The sequence below is a fragment of the Nansenia antarctica genome (assembly GCF_963989245.1).
Source record: "Nansenia antarctica genome assembly, chromosome: 9".
Taxonomy (NCBI): domain Eukaryota; kingdom Metazoa; phylum Chordata; class Actinopteri; order Argentiniformes; family Microstomatidae; genus Nansenia; species Nansenia antarctica.
In genome coordinates this window covers 2,367,169-2,387,168 of record NC_137679.1, presented here as the reverse complement: position 1 = coordinate 2,387,168, position 20,000 = coordinate 2,367,169, and the positions used below count along the sequence as shown (strand labels likewise).

The window sequence follows — 20,000 nt, the reverse complement described above, 5'->3', positions numbered from 1 at the left end:
AATAATACATTAGACTTATATAGCGCTTTTCCAGACACTCAAAGACGCTTTACAAACTGAAAAGATCGAGTAGTAGTAATAAAAAGAAACAAAAAAATAAATAAAAGAAAGTATAGGGGTTAGCAGCATCTAATTAATTAAGTGCAGTCCATTTACCATTTAAAAACCAACCTCTATAAAAAAGGAGAGCGAATGAATATTAATGAGCAGCGTAGAGTAAATTACAGTCATAGCAGGAGAAAGTCATCTATGCTCGGGGCCTTTGGCAGTCGTCATGCTAGAAGCAAAACAACCAAATAGAAATGTAGATAATAGACTGTCTGTGCGGTGTGGTTTAGCGCTGGTGTAATATAGTATTATCACTGGGCCTCACTCAGAAAATTAGAGTTGACAATTCTTTGAACTATTTATTAATCAATGAAGAGGAAAGTTGGGGCGGCTGTGTCTCAGGAGGTAGAGGCTGTGTCTCAGGAGGTAGAGGCTGTGTCTCAGGAGGTAGAGGCTGTGTCTCAGGAGGTAGAGGCTGTGTCTCAGGAGGTAGAGTCTGTGTCTCAGGAGGTAGAGGCTGTGTCTCAGGAGGTAGAGGCTGTGTCTCAGGAGGTAGAGGCTGTGTCTCAGGAGGTAGAGGCTGTGTCTCAGGAGGTAGAGGCTGGTGGAGGTAGAGGCTGTGTCTAGAGGCTGTGTCTCAGGAGGTAGAGGCTGTGTCTCAGGAGGTAGAGGCTGTGTCTCAGGAGGGAGAGGCTGTGTCTCAGGAGGTAGAGGCTGTGTCTCAGGAGGTAGAGGCTGTGTCTCAGGAGGTAGAGGCTGTGTCTCAGGAGGTAGAGGCTGTGTCTCAGGAGGTAGAGTCGCTGTCTAATGATCACAAAGTTGGCAGATTGGCAGTTCGAGACCCGGCTGGCCACATGTCGAAGTGTCCTTGGGCAAGACACTGTGAACCCCAAAAATGCTCCCAGTGAGCGGGCCGGCGCCTTGCATGGCAGCTTGCCGCTATTGGTGTGTGAATGTGTGAATGAGAGGCCATTGTAAAGCGCTTTGGAGCAGAAAAAAGGCGCTATATACCGTAAGTGCAGTCCATTTACCATCTACCAATGAACAAGCACAAATGCTTCCATCATCACAGTCGCACAGCTGGCTCTTCTTAGGGGTAGTGGGGGTCTAGTCTAGTGGTTAGTGAGTTGGACTGGTGATTACAAGGTTGTGGGTTCAAGTCCCACCTGGGAACACCACCACTAGTGTGTCCTTGAGTAAGACCTGGGAACACCACCACTAGTGTGTCCTTAAGTAAGACCTGGGAACACTACCGCTAGTGTGTCCTTGAGTAAGACCTGGGAACACCACCACTAGTGTGTCCTTGAGTAAGACCTGGGAACACCACCACTAGTGTGTCCTTGAGTAAGACCTGGGAACACCACCACTAGTGTGTCCTTGAGTAAGGCACTTATCCCAATGTTACTCCAGGGAGACTGTCTTTGTAATCTGTAATTGTAAGTCACTCTGGATAAAAGTGTCTGCTAAATGGTTAAAACGTTAAATGTCTTCAGAAGAGCAAAGAGCAGAATGTGTTTCTGTGTCTGTCTGTCTGTCTGTCTGTCTGTCTGTCTGTCTGTCTGTCTGGTGTCTACAGTGAGATGAGTTTAGTTTCTTATTATAAGTCTGACTGCCAGACCCTTTGAGTGACAGTGCAGACAGACAGTGCTGCGATCTGTAAGTGTGTGTGTGTGTGTGTGTGTGTGTGTGTGTGTGTGTGTGTGAGAGAGTGTCGGGTTCTGGTTCTGGGCTTAAATGCCATATTCTATTCAGCTTGGTTGTAATGCAAGCCATGCTAACCCGTCGCTAGTTCAAACAGACCATAGACTTTAAACAACAAAGAGACACGGAATCAATCATGATTAGTATTTACTTGCAAGGAGGACGAATATGAGGCCTCTCCTGTAGGAAGAGACGCCATATTGGTACTAAAATTTCTTCTCCTGTAAGCCAGTCTTTATTCTCACAGAATGGAAAACATGTGGTTCAGTTCTCATACAGAATGGAAAGGAGGAGACAGTTTGTGGTCCTATCAGAGTCCTAGAAAAGTGGGGTGTTTGTTCAGAACGAATCATTTAACAGACGTGGCCGTTGGGCGACCAAAACCTGTTTTCGAATGGGTGAGGAAAAGTTCATGGAAATCTGATAAGCAGGGGAGAGAAGGGGCTCAGGGACAAAATGGGTGAATCATTAACAGAGCTAAGAGATAGGCTGTACAAAATGTACACAGTGTTACACAGAATCATACAGAACATCCAACTATATCATTTAACATATATAGAGTATCCTGTTTTAACCTTATTTAACATTAATGAAAACCTTATTCAGCCCTATCATTCCCTGCTGTTTTTCATAATTTATCACGATACAAACATTCTCTTCTTTATTCAGGCCGTTTAACTTTATTTCATATTTTCTAGTTTAACTGTCATTCAACATCGCCGTACAGATCACACATGAATCTCAACTTGGCGGGAGGATTTGGTCCCCTCATTCTAAGAGATAGTGGATCTGAAGAATTCTTCACCGGGTTTGAGACGTAATTCACTAACTGAATAACCCCTTTGTAGCCCGGGCTTCCACCACCACCCGTCGTTCGAGGGGAACAATGTCACTTCTTTCAATGGCTCTGTGTATCCACGTATCTCGTTCTGCGATCTTGACAGTAGTTGAGATGCTCAGCAGCACCCCAAATGGCTCAACCCACCGCGGCCTGCGCCAGTGTTCTCCTTCCATCTCGTCGATGATTCTCGATCCTGTAGGAAACAGAAAGGGACTGGCAGATCATTTGTTCTGGCTATTTCCCAAATAGCCATCCACGTGGCCAGTGTGTTTTCTGTTTCTGCCAAATCTGCTGTCTTTACATATAACGATGAATTGAGTATCTAGGACCCCAATTGAAATATGTACTTTCATGTCACTTGCTTCTGCAAATCTTCTAATAAAGTTTTCAATCAATCAATCAATACTTCCCTATTGTCGTCTACCATGGGTAGTCTAAACCCTTCTCCCATTTACTATTTCAAATTCATTAATTTCATTAATTTCATTTATTTCATTCATTTCATTCATTTCATTTATTCATATCAACCCCATAGGTCTCAATTTTATTGTCATGTGTGTTTCCATTAGAGAAACACACTCTTCAATGTCCAGGTGTTTGGACACTGTGTTTGATCAATTCGTTCACGAAATGTGCGCCATTATCACTATTTTTTTTTTTTAAATTGTGTGTAATTATATACGTGAAAATGTGCGTTAACTCCTGTCAATCATCATTTCCCTGCTTTTTGATACATGTCATCAAAAAGACCATGTATCAAATTAGCTGCTGTTTGTAGAGGCTTTGTGGTAATACAATTTTCCCATCTATTCTATAAACTTTGTCATTCGTCCAAATTCGTATTATAATGGAGGTTTACTGCCCTCCAACCCCTTCTTGGGTCAGAGTCCGTCTACCCCCACCCTTCTGCTTCCTGTTCTCTCTCTCTCTCTCTCTCTCTCTCCTCTCTGTCCCTCTCTCCTGCTCTCGCTCTCCTCTCTGTGTCATAACTCCACTTCAAATATTTCTCTCTATCTCTGTCTCTAACCTTGGTTCTTTCCTGTTCTCCTGTTCTCTCTCTCTCTCTCTCTCTCTCTCTCTCTCTCTCTCTCTCTCTTTCTCTCTGTCTGTCTGTGTCTGTCTGTCTCTCCCTCTCTCTCTCTCTCTGTCTGTCTGTCTCTCTCTCTGTCTGTCTCTCTGTCTGTCTCTCTCTCTCTCTGTGTCTCTCTGTCTGTCTGTCTGTCTCCTGTCTGTCTGTCTATTCCTCTCTTTCTGTCTGTCTGTCTCCTGTCTGTCTGTCTATTCCTCTCTTTCTGTCTGTCTGTCTCCTGTCTGTCTGTCTATTCCTCGTCTCCTCTCCTCGTCTCCTAGTCTCCTCTACTCGTCTACTAGTCTCCTAGTCTCCTCTCCTCGTCTCCTCTTCTCGTCTCCTAGTCTCCTAGTCTCCTCTACTCCTCTACTAGTCTCCTAGTCTCCTCTCCTCGTCTCCTCTACTCGTCTCCTAGTCTCCTCTCCTCGTCTCCTCTACTCGTCTCCTAGTCTCCTCTCCTCGTCTCCTCTTCTCGTCTCCTAGTCTCCTACTGCTTTCTCTCCTTCTCTCTGTCTCTCTGTCTCTGTCTCTCTCTCTCTCTCTCTTGCACTCCCACTTGCTCTCTCTGTCACACACACTCTCTCTTATCTCTTACTCAAACACACATTCCCTCTCTCTGTCTTAAACACACACACTCTCTCTTATCTCTTTCACACACACACATTCTCTCTCTCTGTCTTAAACACACACACTCTCTCTGCTCTCTCTCTGTCACTGAACATACAGTATCCTTAATCTCCTCTAATTCTGACACATACACTTTCTAATTCTACACTTTTGTAATTCTCACTTTCAGTCATAGTTTCAGTTCCATTCTTAGTCTGCTGTTTACCTAACACGAAAAGGATATTCATTTATCTTTCAAAGTGGATTCCTTTCGTATGTCAAACTACTCCACAGTCTAATTTCCATTAGTCTACTGTTTACATATAAAAAGATATACATCTGTCTTTTAAAGTGGATTCTTTTTCATGTCAAACAACTCCTATTTTGTACAATTTAGGATAGATAGACTATTCATTTCGATTGCAATCTTTCTTTTTCTATTATAATTCACTTTCATTCATAGTTTCTATATTTACCGGTCTTTGTTGCTTATGTCTTGGTCTGGATCTCGTCAGCCGTCCTTTTGGAAGAGAAAGGTTCGACATCTAGCCGGCCTGGACCGAATTCAACGTTCCAGGACTTTCTCCGGGTTCGCTCGATCCCGGGCTGTTGCAACAGACTGTCGGCGTTGTCGAGTCTTCTTCCCCCATCAGACGACCTTGAGATCCGGCTTCAGAAGGACCAAAATGTCGGGTTCTGGTTCTGGGCTTAAATGCCATATTCTATTCAGCTTGGTTGTAATGCAAGCCATGCTAACCCGTCGCTAGTTCAAACAGACCATAGACTTTAAACAACAAAGAGACACGGAATCAATCATGATTAGTATTTACTTGCAAGGAGGACGAATATGAGGCCTCTCCTGTAGGAAGAGACGCCATATTGGTACTAAAATTTCTTCTCCTGTAAGCCAGTCTTTATTCTCACAGAATGGAAAACATGTGGTTCAGTTCTCATACAGAATGGAAAGGAGGAGACAGTTTGTGGTCCTATCAGAGTCCTAGAAAAGTGGGGTGTTTGTTCAGAACGAATCATTTAACAGACGTGGCCGTTGGGCGACCAAAACCTGTTTTCGAATGGGTGAGGAAAAGTTCATGGAAATCTGATAAGCAGGGGAGAGAAGGGGCTCAGGGACAAAATGGGTGAATCATTAACAGAGCTAAGAGATAGGCTGTACAAAATTTACACAGTGTTACACAGAATCATACAGAACATCCAACTATATCATTTAACATATATAGAGTATCCTGTTTTAACCTTATTTAACATTAATGAAAACCTTATTCAGCCCTATCATTCATATCACACACACCACAAACACACACACACACGCACACCGTAATTCACTGTGACTATGATAGAATGAGAGACAGAGGGTGACATCATGTGACTGTGACAGACCAGACAGAGATTGATGAGCCGTGATGTTGAGAGAGAATCTGTCTACCTGTCAGATCAGGTCTGTATACAGCAGACACAGGAGTGACAGGAAGCTCCACGCGGGCGTGCGTGTGTGAGAGAGAGAGAGAGAGAGAGAGAGAGAGAGAGAGACAGAGAGAGAGAGAGAGAGAGAGAGAGAGACAGAGAGAGAGAGAGAGAGAGACAGAGAGAGAGAGAGAGAGACAGAGACAGAGAGAGAGAGAGAGAGACAGAGAGAGAGACAGAGAGAGAGAGACAGAGAGAGAGAGACAGACAGAGAGAGAGAGACAGAAAGAGAGAGAGAGAGAGAGAGACAGAGAGAGAGAGAGAGAAAGTGCACCAAACAAGCGCTCTCAGCGCAGAGCGGTTGTGTAACGCCGTCTTTGATGAATGAGAGAAATGAGAGGATCTGTCATCCACGTGTCAGGAGAGGAGGAGTGATCAGGCTGTCTATCAGCGCAGACGGCTCTGTACCATCCCCAGCCCCCCCGCCTGCAGACATCCCAGCCTATCTGTTTCAGCACGACACGGCTGTCAAGCCTGAGTAGAGACAGAGACCTCCAGGACGCTAGCTTAACACTAGAACAGCCGTGCCTTTTTTACCTACTAAAAGAGCCGCCTCTTTACAATGCTCAAGCTGCTATTTACACACAACGACCACTAGTTGGCCATCATGTAAATCTGCTTCCTCTAAAGCAGGGGTCCCCAAACTTTTTTCTGTGAGGGCCACATCATTTTTCCTTTCTGTGATGGGGGGCCTGGGTTGGTCTCTAACATAAAATAATATGGAACGGACTGGAATGGAGGCGGTTACGCAAAGCAATTGCGCGCAGGAGAGCACTGGTGGATGCAAACAAAGTCTAAACAGTTGAATTTGGATGGAATGTATACCTATAGTGATATGTCAATGAAATATAATCAGTTTTACAGTCTGATACTTGAGGGATCATACACGGGGGGGACCCGTGAAGCAGGGCTGTCTGGGGGTCCTTAAACGAGCATCAAACACTTAATTTCTTGCATTCTGGTGAATTTAGATGCAATTTGTGCCCTTTCTGCATCAATTTATGGTGGAAATGTCATTATTTATGTAAAGGAAAACACAATATTCAGGCACCAGATGACCATTCAAAATGTAATGTAATATAATGCAATATAAGGCTCTCAGGCATTCTGTACTTTCAAATATGTATTCTCCTTGAGCAGTCAACATCAACTATCAGCTATTTCGCTAGCAAACACGAAAGCTAACTTATTTGCGAAACAGCGCCCCCGCCACCACGTCGGTGCAATGCCGCAATTGCAGTTAGAAATTACACGTTGTTCAAAGGGCCGGTCCAAGTGTGGTGGTGGGCCGTGTTCGGCCCGCGGGCCGTAGTTTGGGGACCCCTGCTCTAAAGAGAGCTTCACACTAGCTTATCCTGATGTGATGTTGAAAATGTAAGGATACTCGGTGGTAGAACGCACATATCTAGGAAAAGTCATGAAAGGAGGGTCCTGAAATTTGATCGAGTGCAAAGATATTACAAAAAAAACGTACTCACAATTGAGTGACCCCTCATGGCTGATTAAGTGTTAATGCTAGGCTAGTATAATGGTAACTAGCGAAGTTCACCGAAATCCATTGCGTTGCAATATTTCGGCTCGACTAGAGAGCGTGTTATTGATTTTTCAACAACGTCTCAGGGTTTTGAATGCTCTTTTAACACAGCAAAGACCTAGGTTCTAGGCCCTGGACAATCTAGACAATTTGATGGCAGCTACTAGATTGTAAACATAAGTGCAATATTGAAATACAACTGTGAACATTCTAAACCTGCTAACTGCGACACTTTAATGAATGTGCAACAAATACTATGTGCAATATGACAACCCTTGTGTACATAAGGTTCAGATATAGGAAAAAGTTAGGATATTTATAGCATAGCATAGAGTACAGCACAGCGTTTTATTTTGTATAGTATTAGTAGTATAGTATAGTAGATAGTGTACATAGCCTTTATTTATGTAAACCAGCTCTTTTCCCTTTTTTATTTTACCCTTGGCCCTCTTGTCTTTAGTCTTTTTTCCAAGCACCAGGGGAGCCCCCCCTACTAAATTTCGTTGTATGGTACCTGTACTGTATTAATGACAATAAAGACCATTCATTCATTCATTCATTCATTCATTCATGAAGGTGATTGAACATCCGAACATTTGGCCGGTTGCCGTCACATGATAGATAGACTTTATTTGTCATTGCTACAGTACAGGTACCAAACAACGAAATTTAGGAGGGGAGGCTCCCCTGGTGTTTAGGAAAGGAAAAAGAAACACATTTTAGAAAAAGCATAGATGCATAAAATCACAAGAAGGTAAGGAGCTGGTTTACATCAATAGAGGCTATGTACACAATCCACTGTACTATACTGCACAGATAGTCAACTAGGGTTGTCATATTTCACAAGAAAGTATTTTTTCACATTATTTTAAAGTGTCACATATATAAACTCCTCAAAAAAAGTTTGGAAACGTTATTTCGGTCGATTATTCCTCCCATTTAATAATACCAATTGGTATTGTATGTTATATCGTTGGAAAGCCTGATTAGTCACCTTTACAACGAGGTACAACGAAATTGTAAGGATCATGCATTCGTGGAATGAGCAACACAGCTAACAGGGGAGGAATAATCAACCGAAATATCGTTTCCAATTTCCGAGTTTATATACATCTATATATACAGTAGCATTGGAAAGACAGCAAAGCCAAAACTTCACTCTTGATCTCTTCTCCCCTCTCAGACCGTCTGAGAGATCCGAGGTGTCGGAGAAGGAACCGGAACAGCAGGCCGTCCCCCAGACCAACAACCACGTCAACAACAACTACGCCGCCCCCGCCCCCCCCGAGCCGGAGGAGATCCTCGGCAACGATGTGACCCTCGAACCCACGTTCGACGTCCACAGAGAAACGCAAGATTGCGGCGGCGGCTTCCTGAAAGACACTCTCGTCTCCTCAGAGATCCCTCCCGGAGGAACCATGGAAACGGACGGCCTCCCTCCCCCCTCCCCCTCCTCCTACTCCGCCCTCCCTCCCCCCTCCCCCTACTTCGACCCCGCCCCCCTGCCTCCTGACTTCCTGTCCGCTCCGTCGTCCTCGGCGCCCACCTCCCGCGCCCCGTCCCGCGGCGCCTGCTCCACGCTGCCCCCCGGTGGCTGTGTGAGGAACGGCAGGACGCCCACGCCGGAGCCCAACGGCCTGGGCACGGGGACGTACCAGAGGGCGGAGACCGCCGCAACGCTGCCCCCTACGGACGCACACAGGCAGGTGCAGAGGAAGAGCACCCTGGACCAGGTGGAGTACTGGGTGAAGGTGCAGAGGGCCGAACACAAAGGGTAGGTGGCTGTGGTGGAGGTGGAGGTGGTGGTGTTGTTGTTAATAATAATCATAATAATAATACGTTTAATTTTTATAGCGCCTTTAAAAAAAAACAAGGACGCTTTACAATTCTAAGGGAAATGATCAGACAGACAAAACAGAAAACAAACAAAGCAAAACAGAAAACAGTGACTAGGGGCCAAAGGCCTTGGAGAACAGATGTGTTTTGAGGGCTAATTTGCAGGAGTCCAGGGTGGGGGCGTTGCAGATCACTATGGGGAGGGAGTTCCAGAGGGTAGGTGAGGCCACATTGAAGGCTCTGTCCCCCAAGGTCCGTAGGTTGGTGCGGGGGGTGGACAGCAGGCCCATGTCTGAGGACCGCAGGTTCTGGGAAAGGGTATTCTGGGAGAGGAGGTCAGTTAGGTACTGGGGGGTGCAGGCGTGGAGGGATTTGTAGGTGAGGAGGAGGATTTTGTAAGTGATGTGGGACTTGACCGGAAGCCAGTGGAGGTGAATGAGGGTGGGAGTGCTGCCAGGGCTTGGTGTGAGTGAGGACCCACTATGCTTAAATATCGTTAGCCTCATAACATAATGGACCTATCGCTAAGCCACGCCCCAAAATAGAAATTGTCCAATCATATCACAGCAAAAATCACGACAGGCAGAAAACTCGGACAAACAACTCGCTAATATCTGATGGTGAAAAGCTTCTCTTAAAAATATTCTTGTCATCTTTTAAAAAAAAACATGTCTATTACTTGCTGTGGTGAATCAGAAATCAGAAATGTGCCAACTCCCGCCATTGTAAGTCATTGAATGTCATTCAGTCACGGTCGGTCAGTCAGTCACTGTCAGTGAAGCGTTGTTTGTTTGTTTGTTTGTCCCGCCATTGTAAGTCATTGAATGTCATTCAGTCACGGTTGGTCAGTCAGTCACTGTCAGTGAAGGGTTGTTTGTTTGTCTGAGTTATGAAATGGGGCGTGGCTTAGCGATAGGTCCATTGCCTAAGTCAAGTCACTTCACTTGTGGTCAGCCGAGCCATCTTTGTATGTAGTGTCAAACATGCCTCTGTCAAAGAGATGACTTGGGCAGATAGTGATGTTGGAATGTAACAAGCATTCTGATAGGCTGATGTCATAGAGGCAATAATGCCCAGTGAATCAGCAGTGTTAGGAGAGTAGAGTTAGGCAGATATCTACATTTGGACAAAATATGACTTAGGCAATTATGCTATGAGGCTAACGCTATGTTCGTTATGGAGCGTTCAGGTGGAATGGAATGGAATGGACTTTATTTGTCATTGCTACAGTACAGGTACCAAACAACTAAATTTAGGAGGGGTGGCTCCCCTGGTGTTAGGAAAGGAAAAAAAAAAACACATTTTAGAAAAAGCATAAAATCACAAGAAGGTAAGGAGCTGGTTTACATCAATAAAGGCTATGTACACAATCCACTGTACTATACTGCACAGATAGTCAACTAGGGTTGTCATATTGCACAAAAGTATTTTTTCACGTTATTTTAAAGTGTCACAGTTTGCAGGCTTGAAATGTACATGTTTGTGCCTCAGCACTAGCTGCCATACAATCCGTCCGGACTGTCCTGGGCCCAGAACTTAGGCCTTTGCTGTGTTCAGGGCCTTGACGGCCCTGTGGTAGAAGCAGTTCTTCAGTCTGTTTGTCTTAGCGGCCGGGGTCCTGTACCTCCTATTCGAGGGCAGCCTGATAAAGTGTACGTGCCCAGGGTGGGTCGGGTCCCTGGAGATCTTGGAGGCCTTCCTGAGACAGCGTGTGTTGTACAGCTCTTCCAGAGAGGGGAGGGGGGCGCCGGTGATCTTCTGTGCTGTTCTCACGACTCTCTGTAGCGCGTTTCTCTCCGCTGTTGTGCAGCTGTAGAACCAGTTGCAGATGCCGTAGGTGAGGATGCTCTCCACTGCGCCGTGGTAGAAGGCCACCAGTATCTCCTGCTTGTTGTGTTCTTTCCTGAGGCATCTCAGGGTGTATAGCCGCTGTTGTGCCCTCTTGATGGTGCCTTTTGTGTTGTCCTTCCAGGCCAGGTCATCCCGCATGTGATGTCCCAGGATGAGCAGGGGCTGGATCTCTGACTTTTTCCTCCTGAAGTCTACGATGAATTCCTGGGTCTTTGACTTGTTTAGCAGCAGGTTGTTAACCTTGCACAGCTTGCTCAGTTGCTCTACCTCATCCCTGTACGCCGCCTCGTCCCCCCCCGAGATGCAGCCCACCACGGTGGTGTCGTCTGCAAACTTTACGATGTAGTTGCTGGGGTGGACGGGGGTGAAGTCGTGGGTGTAGAGGTTGTAGAGGATGGGGCTTAGCACGCAGCCCTGGGGGGACCCAGTGCTGAGGCTGAGGGCTGTGGAGGTGTGGGGGCCCACCCGCACCCTCTGGGGGCGGTCGGTCAGGAAGTCCTTGATCCACGCACATATAGAGTGTGATAGACCCAGGTCTAGTTTGGTCACTAGCCTGTCTGGAAGGATGGTGTTGAAGGCGGAGCTGAAGTCCACGAAGAGCAGTCTCGCGTAGCTGTTTCCCCTCTCCAGGTGGGATAGAGTGGCGTGGAGAGTCGTCGCTATGGCGTCCTCTGTGGACCTGTGGGCTCTGTAGGCGAACTGGTATGGATCCAGGTTGGGCGGGAGGCGTGTGAGTATGTGGGCCCGGACTAGTTTCTCGAAGCACTTCATGATGATTGGTGTGAGTGCCACCGTGCGGTAGTCGTTTAGGCAGCTCACCGTGCTTTTCTTCGGGACTGGGATGATAGTTGAGGTTTTCAGGCAGGGTGGGATGGTGGCCTGGGACAGGGACTGGTTAAAGATGTTGGTGAAAACCCCAGCCAGCTGGTCGGCGCAGTCTCTCAGCACCCGTCCCAGGACGCCATCCGGCCCCGAGGCTTTCCTGGGGTCCACCGCCTTCAGTACGCGTCTCACCTCATGCTCTGTGAGGGTGAGGCTGCTGAGAGCTGGAGAGAGTGGTGTTTGTGTTGCGGTTACCTCCGTTCACCCCTTGTCGAACCGGGCGTAGACTCATACACCCTCACATGAACATAGTCTGTCTGGTAGGGGGGTGCTGGGGGTCTGGATGCAGACACAGGCAGGCACAGGCAGGCACAGGCAGGCACAGGCAGACACAGGCAGGCAGACACAGGCAGACACAGGCAGACACAGGCAGACACAGGCAGACACAGGCAGACACAGACAGGCAGACACAGGCAGACACAGGCAGACACAGGCAGACACAGGCAGACACAGGCAGACACAGGCAGACACAGGCAGACACAGACAGGCAGACACAGGCAGACACAGGCAGACACAGGCAGGCAGACACAGGCAGGCAGACACAGGCAGACAGACAGACACAGACAGACACAGGCAGACACAGGCAGACACAGGCAGGCAGACACAGGCAGACACAGGCAGACACAGGCAGACACAGGCAGACACAGGCAGACACAGGCAGGCACAGGCAGACACAGGCAGGCACAGGCAGGCACAGACAGACACAGGCAGACACAGACAGACACAGACAGGCACAGGCAGGCACAGGCAGGCACAGACAGACACAGGCAGGCAGACACAGGCAGACACAGGCAGACACAGGCAGACACAGGCAGGCAGACACAGACAGACACAGGCAGACACAGGCAGACACAGGCAGACACAGGCAGGCACAGGCAGACACAGGCAGACACAGGCAGACACAGGCAGACACAGGCAGACACAGACAGGCAGACACAGGCAGACACAGGCAGACACAGGCAGACACAGGCAGACACAGGCAGGCACAGGCAGACACAGGCAGACACAGGCAGACACAGGCAGACACAGGCAGACACAGACAGACACAGACAGACACAGGCAGACACAGGCAGACACAGGCAGACACAGGCAGACACAGGCAGGCACAGACAGACACAGACAGACACAGGCAGGCACAGGCAGACACAGGCACACACAGGCAGACACAGGCAGACACAGGCAGACACAGGCAGACACAGGCACACACAGGCAGACACAGGCAGACACATGCAGGCAGACACAGGCAGGCACAGGCAGACACAGGCAGACACAGGCAGACACAGGCAGACACAGGCACACACAGGCAGGCTCCCTCACTGTCGTCATAACTCATCAACATGAGAGTTCCTAATCATGAATACTTTATCATTGTCTTACTGTATAATGAATGAATGAATGAATGGTCTTTATTGTCATTGCTGCAGTACAGGTACCAAACAACGACATTTAGGAGGGGTGGCTCCCCTGGTGTTAGGAAAGGGAGAAAAAAAAACTTTTAAAAAAATCACAAGAAGGGAAGGAGCTGGTTTACATAAATAAAGGCTATGTACACTATCCACTGTACTATACTGTACAGATAGACGACTAGGGTTGTCATATTGCACAATAGTATTGTTTCACGTTATTTAAAGTGTCACAGTTTGCAGGCTTGAAAATGTACATGTTTGTAATGTGTAGGTCTGCACACAACCATTAGATTAGATTAGATTAGATTAGATTAGAGTAGATCAAATCAGATTTGATTAAACTTTATTTTTTGTCATTGCAGAATACAAACACCAGACAACGAAATGCAGTTTAGCATCCAACCAGAAGTGCAAATAGTGATATAAGAACATGACAGTGATAGTGATAGGTACAGTATGGCAAGCACGGTAGTTTAGAGGTATATACAGTTATGAGCTATGTACAGTTAAGGTAGATATGTACAGTTAAGGTAGATATGTACACTATGGTGTATACAGATGTATAAATAGAGGCTATATCAAAAAGATGATACAAAAAGGAAGAAAGATGATTTTGCAATGTGCAAAAATAAGGTATGTGCAACGGTAGTATTTGTAAATATAGATGATTCACTTACTTAGTCAAATGTGTTTGTTGTAAGTCGCTTTGGAATAAGGCGTCTAATGCTAAAAGCCAAAAATGTACAAATGTAATGTCAACAGCGATAGTGCAACAGGCAAATAAGTGTACCATAGCAAACAGCTCCCTCTACTGGTTGTTATCGAGATTGCATTTTTTTGCCAGATGCATCCTGACACGTCTAGCACAGTTATATTCAGTGAGGCCACACAAACCTGGTTAACTGTTTAATGGATCTCTCGCATCTCAAAGTATAATCAGGTTTGTTTGTTTGTTTGTTTATTAGGATCCCCATTAGCTAATGCCATGACATTAGCTAGTCTTCCTGGGGTCCGACATAAAAATCATATTTCAACAATTGTCAACATTCTATACATACAGACAATTGACAACATTATATACATACAGACAACTGTCAACATTCTATACATACAGACAATTGTCAACATTATATACATACAGACAATTGTCAACATTATATACATACAGACAATTGTCAACATTATATACATACAGACAATTGTCAACATTCTATACATACAGACAATTGTCAACATTCTATACATACAGACAATTGTCAACATTCTATACATACAGACAATTGTCAACATTCTATACATACAGACAATTGTCAACATTCTATACATACAGACAACTGTCAACATTATATACATACAGACAATTGTAAACATTCTAGACATACAGACAATTGTAAACATTCTATACATACAGACAACTGTCAACATTCTATACATACAGACAATTGTAAACATTATATACATACAGACAATTGTAAACATTCTATACATACAGACATCATAATAACAAAAGAAAGATAAAAATAAAAATAAATAAATAAATGAAATACAACAGATCAGCAAACGAGATAAATCATCTACTGTTCATTCAGAGTTAATTGTATTACGTACTCTTTTATTGTTTTCTTGAAAGTGCATCTAGAATTAGTTTTACTGACATGCTTGGGTAAAGAGTTCCATCCTGTAATGGCTCTGTAAACTACAGTAGATCTGAGAAGATTTGTCTGAGTCTTAACAATGGGAAGCTGCTACTTACACACACGGACCACTAGTTGGCCGCCTTGTAAATTTGTCAGCCTCCTCCTACACAGAAAAACTATGTCTTTATACTGGCTTATCCTCATGAAAATGTAAGGATACTGGGTGGTAGAACGCACATATCTAGGAAGAGTCATGAAAGGAGGGTCCTGAAATTTGATCGAGTGCAAAGATATAAAAAAAAAATGTTAATCTGTTTTTAGTCTGTTGTAGATTATCAACGAATCACAACCAACAACATCAGTCCTGTCTGTATCTAATCTCCTTCTCCCCCCCTCCCCCCCCACAGCCCCCCCTCTAGAGAGAACACCCTCCCCCGCTGCACCCCCCCCACCCAGCCCAAGTTCACCTCCCTGGAGGCCTACCAGACACTGCCAAAGACCCCCCACCACCACCACCACCCCCGCCACAGCCCCCCCACCGCCGCCCGCCTCGGGGAGTACAAGTACGCCCAGGACCGCCTCAGCCACTTCCGCCTGGGCCCCGACCCCCCCCCGGCCGCCCCCCCGGCCCGGGACGGAGGAGGAGGGGGGGGGGGGGGGACAGGGGGGGCCATGGCCTGGCACCTCTACGAGTGGCAGCAGCGGCACCAGTACCGCCACGGCAGCCCCACCGCCCCCCTGTACACCCCCGCCCCGGACTACCCCTTCGGGCCCCGGCCCCCCTCCACCGTGCCCCCCCGGCCCCCCTCCTCAGAGGGACCCCCCCGGTGCATCTCCGTGCCCCCCTCCCCCGAGGACATCCCCCCGCCCGGCCCCCCCCCGAGCAGCAGGACCCTGTCCCCCTTTAGGAGGCCGCACACCCCCGCTGACAGGGTGACCATCCGGCCCGGAGGGGGGGGGGCAGGGTTGGACATGGCCATGGCCGGGTCCCCCCGCAGAGCCAAGTCTCAGCTGCTCAAGGTACGACTCTGTAGAATATATAATAATAATAATAATAATAATAATAATAATAATAAATATAACCGCAAGCGGCAATGGGGCGTGTTCCTACAGATATGCCCCCATAACCATAAATGGGGTGAGATTGACAGACACGGGGTAGACCTACAGACAGGGGGGTAGACCTACAGACAGGTTGTAGATTGACAGATAGGGGGTATTGATTGATTGATTGAAAACTTTATTAGAAGATTTGCAGAAGTAGGTACATGAAAGTACATATTACATACAAGGTCAACTAACAGGATAAAAACCCAAGAAAGCCACTGGCTTATTTCAATTGGGGTCCTTGATTCTCAATTCATCGTTACATGTAAGACAGACAAAAAAGCTAGTACTATCTACAAGATAATACAGACAAATAACTATTACTATCTACAAGATAAACACACATCCATCATGGGAAGAACAATACAACGAAACATAAGGTATGTACAGCGGGTAGGACAGGTGGGGACATACACCACAGGTGGGGGCGGGGGACAAAACACAAAGTATGTACAGTGGGTAGTTCGGGTCTTTTAATCTGATTTTTGATTTAGAGGGTCCAGTTACGGATTGCAGCCTCCTGTAAATGTTTTTTGAGAGTGGTTTTGAAGGTGGGCAGTGTTTTGCACTCCTTTAAGATTATAGGAAGGGCGTTCCACATTTTTACTGCATAGTTTGCAAACGAGTTTAACCCCTTGTTTGTGGTGCAACGCGGTTGAACGTGGTAGACCTATAGACAGGTTGTAGATTGACAGACACGGGGTAGACCTACAGACAGGTTGTAGATTGACAGATAGGGGGTAGACCTATAGACAGGTTGTAGATTGACAGACACGGGGTAGACCTACAGACAGGTTGTAGATTGACAGACAGGGGGTAGACCTACAGACAGGTTGTAGATTGACAGATAGGGGGTAGACCTACAGACAGGTTGTAGATTGACAGATAGGGGGTAGACCTACAGACAAGGGGGTAGACCACTCACCTAATATGTGTGTGTGTGTGTGTGTGTGTGTGTGTGTGTGTGTGTGTGTGTGTGTGTGTGTGTGTTCTCACCAGGCTGCCACTATAGAGAGGCGGTCCATGCCAGCCTCCGGCTACATCACACACACGGTTAGCGCCCCCAGCCTGCACGGGAAAACGGTAATGCCTCCACCACTACACACACACACACACACACACACACACACACACACACACACACACACACACACACACACACACACACACACACACACACACACACACACACACACACACACACACACACACACACACACACACACACACACACACACACACACACACACACACACACACACACACACACACACACACACACACACACACACACACACACACACACACACACACACACACACACACACACACACACACACACACACACACACACACACACACACACACACACACACACACACACACACACACACACACACACACACACACACACACACACACACACACACACACACACACACACACACACACACACACACACACACACACACACACACACACACACACACACACACACACACACACACACACACACACACACACACACACACACACACACACACACACACACACACACACACACACACACACACACACACACACACACACACACACACACACACACACACACACACACACACACACACACACACACACACACACACACACACACACACACACACACACACACACACACACACACACACACACACACACACACACACACACACACACACACACACACACACACACACACACACACACACACACACACACACACACACACACACACACACACACACACACACACACACACACACACACACACACACACACACACACACACACACACACACACACACACACACACACACACACACACACACACACACACACACACACACACACACACACACACACACACACACACACACACACACACACACACACACACACACACACACACACACACACACACACACACACTTTCTCTCTCTCTCTTACTATGTACAGTAAGGAATCAACATGATACAACAGGCCTGTTGAATGGGCCATCGAATTTGTACTACAATATTTTTGCAAGTCATCGCTAACTAGCTAACTAGCTAACTTAAGGAATAGAAGGAGCTTATGGCCTGTTGACTGACTGACTACTCTTACTGTTCATCTCACCTCGGGTTGCAATATTCCTGTAAGTTTGGGAAACTTTCCGATCATTTCCAAAGTTTCAATATGGAAACATTGGACATTATTGGAAAGTTTCCCAAACTTACAGGAATTTTGCAACTCTAATCTCACCACGTGAGATGGAGACAGTCTCTCTTTACAAGGCCACTTTCGGGGACTTAAACCAGGAACCTTATGATGTCAATGAATCCCTCCACCTCTTCTAACTGTTTACCAGTGTTGTTGGACGTCTTTTAAGTAATGCCCTGTGTATCATCCCTCCCTCTCTGGTGTGTAACACACATGTGTGTATTCATCCTTCCCTCTCTGGTGTGTAACACACGTGTATTCATTTCTCTGGTGTGTAACACACGTGTATTCATTTCTCTGGTGTGTAACACTATTACCTGGTATGTATTAGTGGTGGAAATAAGTATTGAACACATCAACATTTTGTCCTGAAAGTTCCTTGCCTTTCCTTGCTGTGGTGTTCTGTGTTTTTCTTAGTGTGTTCAATACTTTTTCCCCTGTTTCATTCCACTTTATTACACATAACTTTATTTACATATGGACTTTAATGTTTAGATTTTTTTGTCTGGATTGTTTGAGTTAATACCAAAGACTGGTGCAAATGTCACTTGAATAGGCTCATTGGAAATACATTTACAATACTTATTTCTCCCATTGTATGTATTCATCCCTCTCTCTCTCTGGTGTGTACCACACATGTTCATCTCTCTGGTGTGTAACACCCATGGTGTGTGTTTCTCTGGTGTCTCTAACACACGTGTGTGTATTGTATTGTGTATTGTAACACACATGCAGCCGGAGGAACTCACCCTCCTCCTCATCCAGCTGCGGAGGCAGCAGGCCCAGATGGCTAGCGCCCGCCAGCACACGCTAACCCAGCTACGGCAGCTCTCTGGCGCCCCCTACCTCCTCGGCCCCAACAACTTCACCTCCGACCCCCCCCTCCTCTCAGGCCCCTCCCCCCTGGGGCCCCTGTTCTCCCCCCTGGGCTTCATGGCCTCCATGGGCCCCGGATTTACCCAGGTGGGCCCCCCCCCCCCAGTACGCCTGCCTGCCTGCCTTCCTCCTCTGCCCCCCCGGCCGTGTGAGGTGGTCCCTGGGCATGGCTGTCTGTGAGCGCGGGGCCTAGCTGCCTAGCTGCCTAGCTACCTAGCTGCCTAGCTACCTAGCTACCTAGCTGCCTAGCTTTAGACCCCGTCTCCAGGTCTAGGCTAGCCTGTAGATGTGGCGGCTGCTGCACTCCTAATGTTCCTAGCTGTGCTGTGTTGTTAGCTTGTTAGCTTGTTGTGTTAATGTCGCTAGCTAGCTTCCGTGAGACGTCCCGTGTTCTGGCTGGCTGGCTGGCTGGCTGGCTGGCTGGCTGGCTGACTGGCTGGCTGGGCGTTGTCTGGCTGGCTGGCTGGCTGGTGATGTGTACGTCTCTCATTTCGAGCATTTTTTCAAAGTTTGTTTGGCTCAACTGATGCAGTTTTGCTTCAGAACGGAGGTGTTTTTGTCTGTAAGCTGCTGTAGTGATTATTAGGCTACGTTTCTGTTATTTTGACTGCTTGCGTCTTTGGCACCAAAGTAGAGAAGTAGTTAGATGAACGTGAGTCTTAAACTGTGGCCGTATATGCATCAATATTTCAGTTATTTCCAGTGTTTGTGTTTGTGTTCGTTCGTTCATTCGTTTCCTTGGTTCGATGGTACGTGTGCACGCGCATGCCCAGATGTGTGTGTACGAAGCCTTCAGATGGATGCCTACATGAGACATTTTTATCATTCATACAAAAGCAGAGTTTTTTGCTCACCGAATTTTTGTTACATTTACTCCATGTACTTA

General features: G+C 46.8%; 1 protein-coding gene across 1 annotated transcript in view; it reads left to right on the top strand.

Annotated features, from left to right (window-relative positions):
* The window catches only part of plekha7a (pleckstrin homology domain containing, family A member 7a), a gene marked incomplete at its 5' end in the record, with an annotated part of 150,994 nt that overhangs the window by 108,908 nt on the left and 22,086 nt on the right, over positions 1 to 20,000 (top strand). Inside the window, 3 exons of the mRNA XM_080539141.1 lie at positions 8,465 to 9,055; positions 15,301 to 15,913; positions 17,000 to 17,083. Coding sequence (XP_080395267.1) covers positions 8,465 to 9,055; positions 15,301 to 15,913; positions 17,000 to 17,083 — 1,288 coding nt within the window. The remainder of the gene's footprint in view (positions 1 to 8,464; positions 9,056 to 15,300; positions 15,914 to 16,999; positions 17,084 to 20,000) is intronic.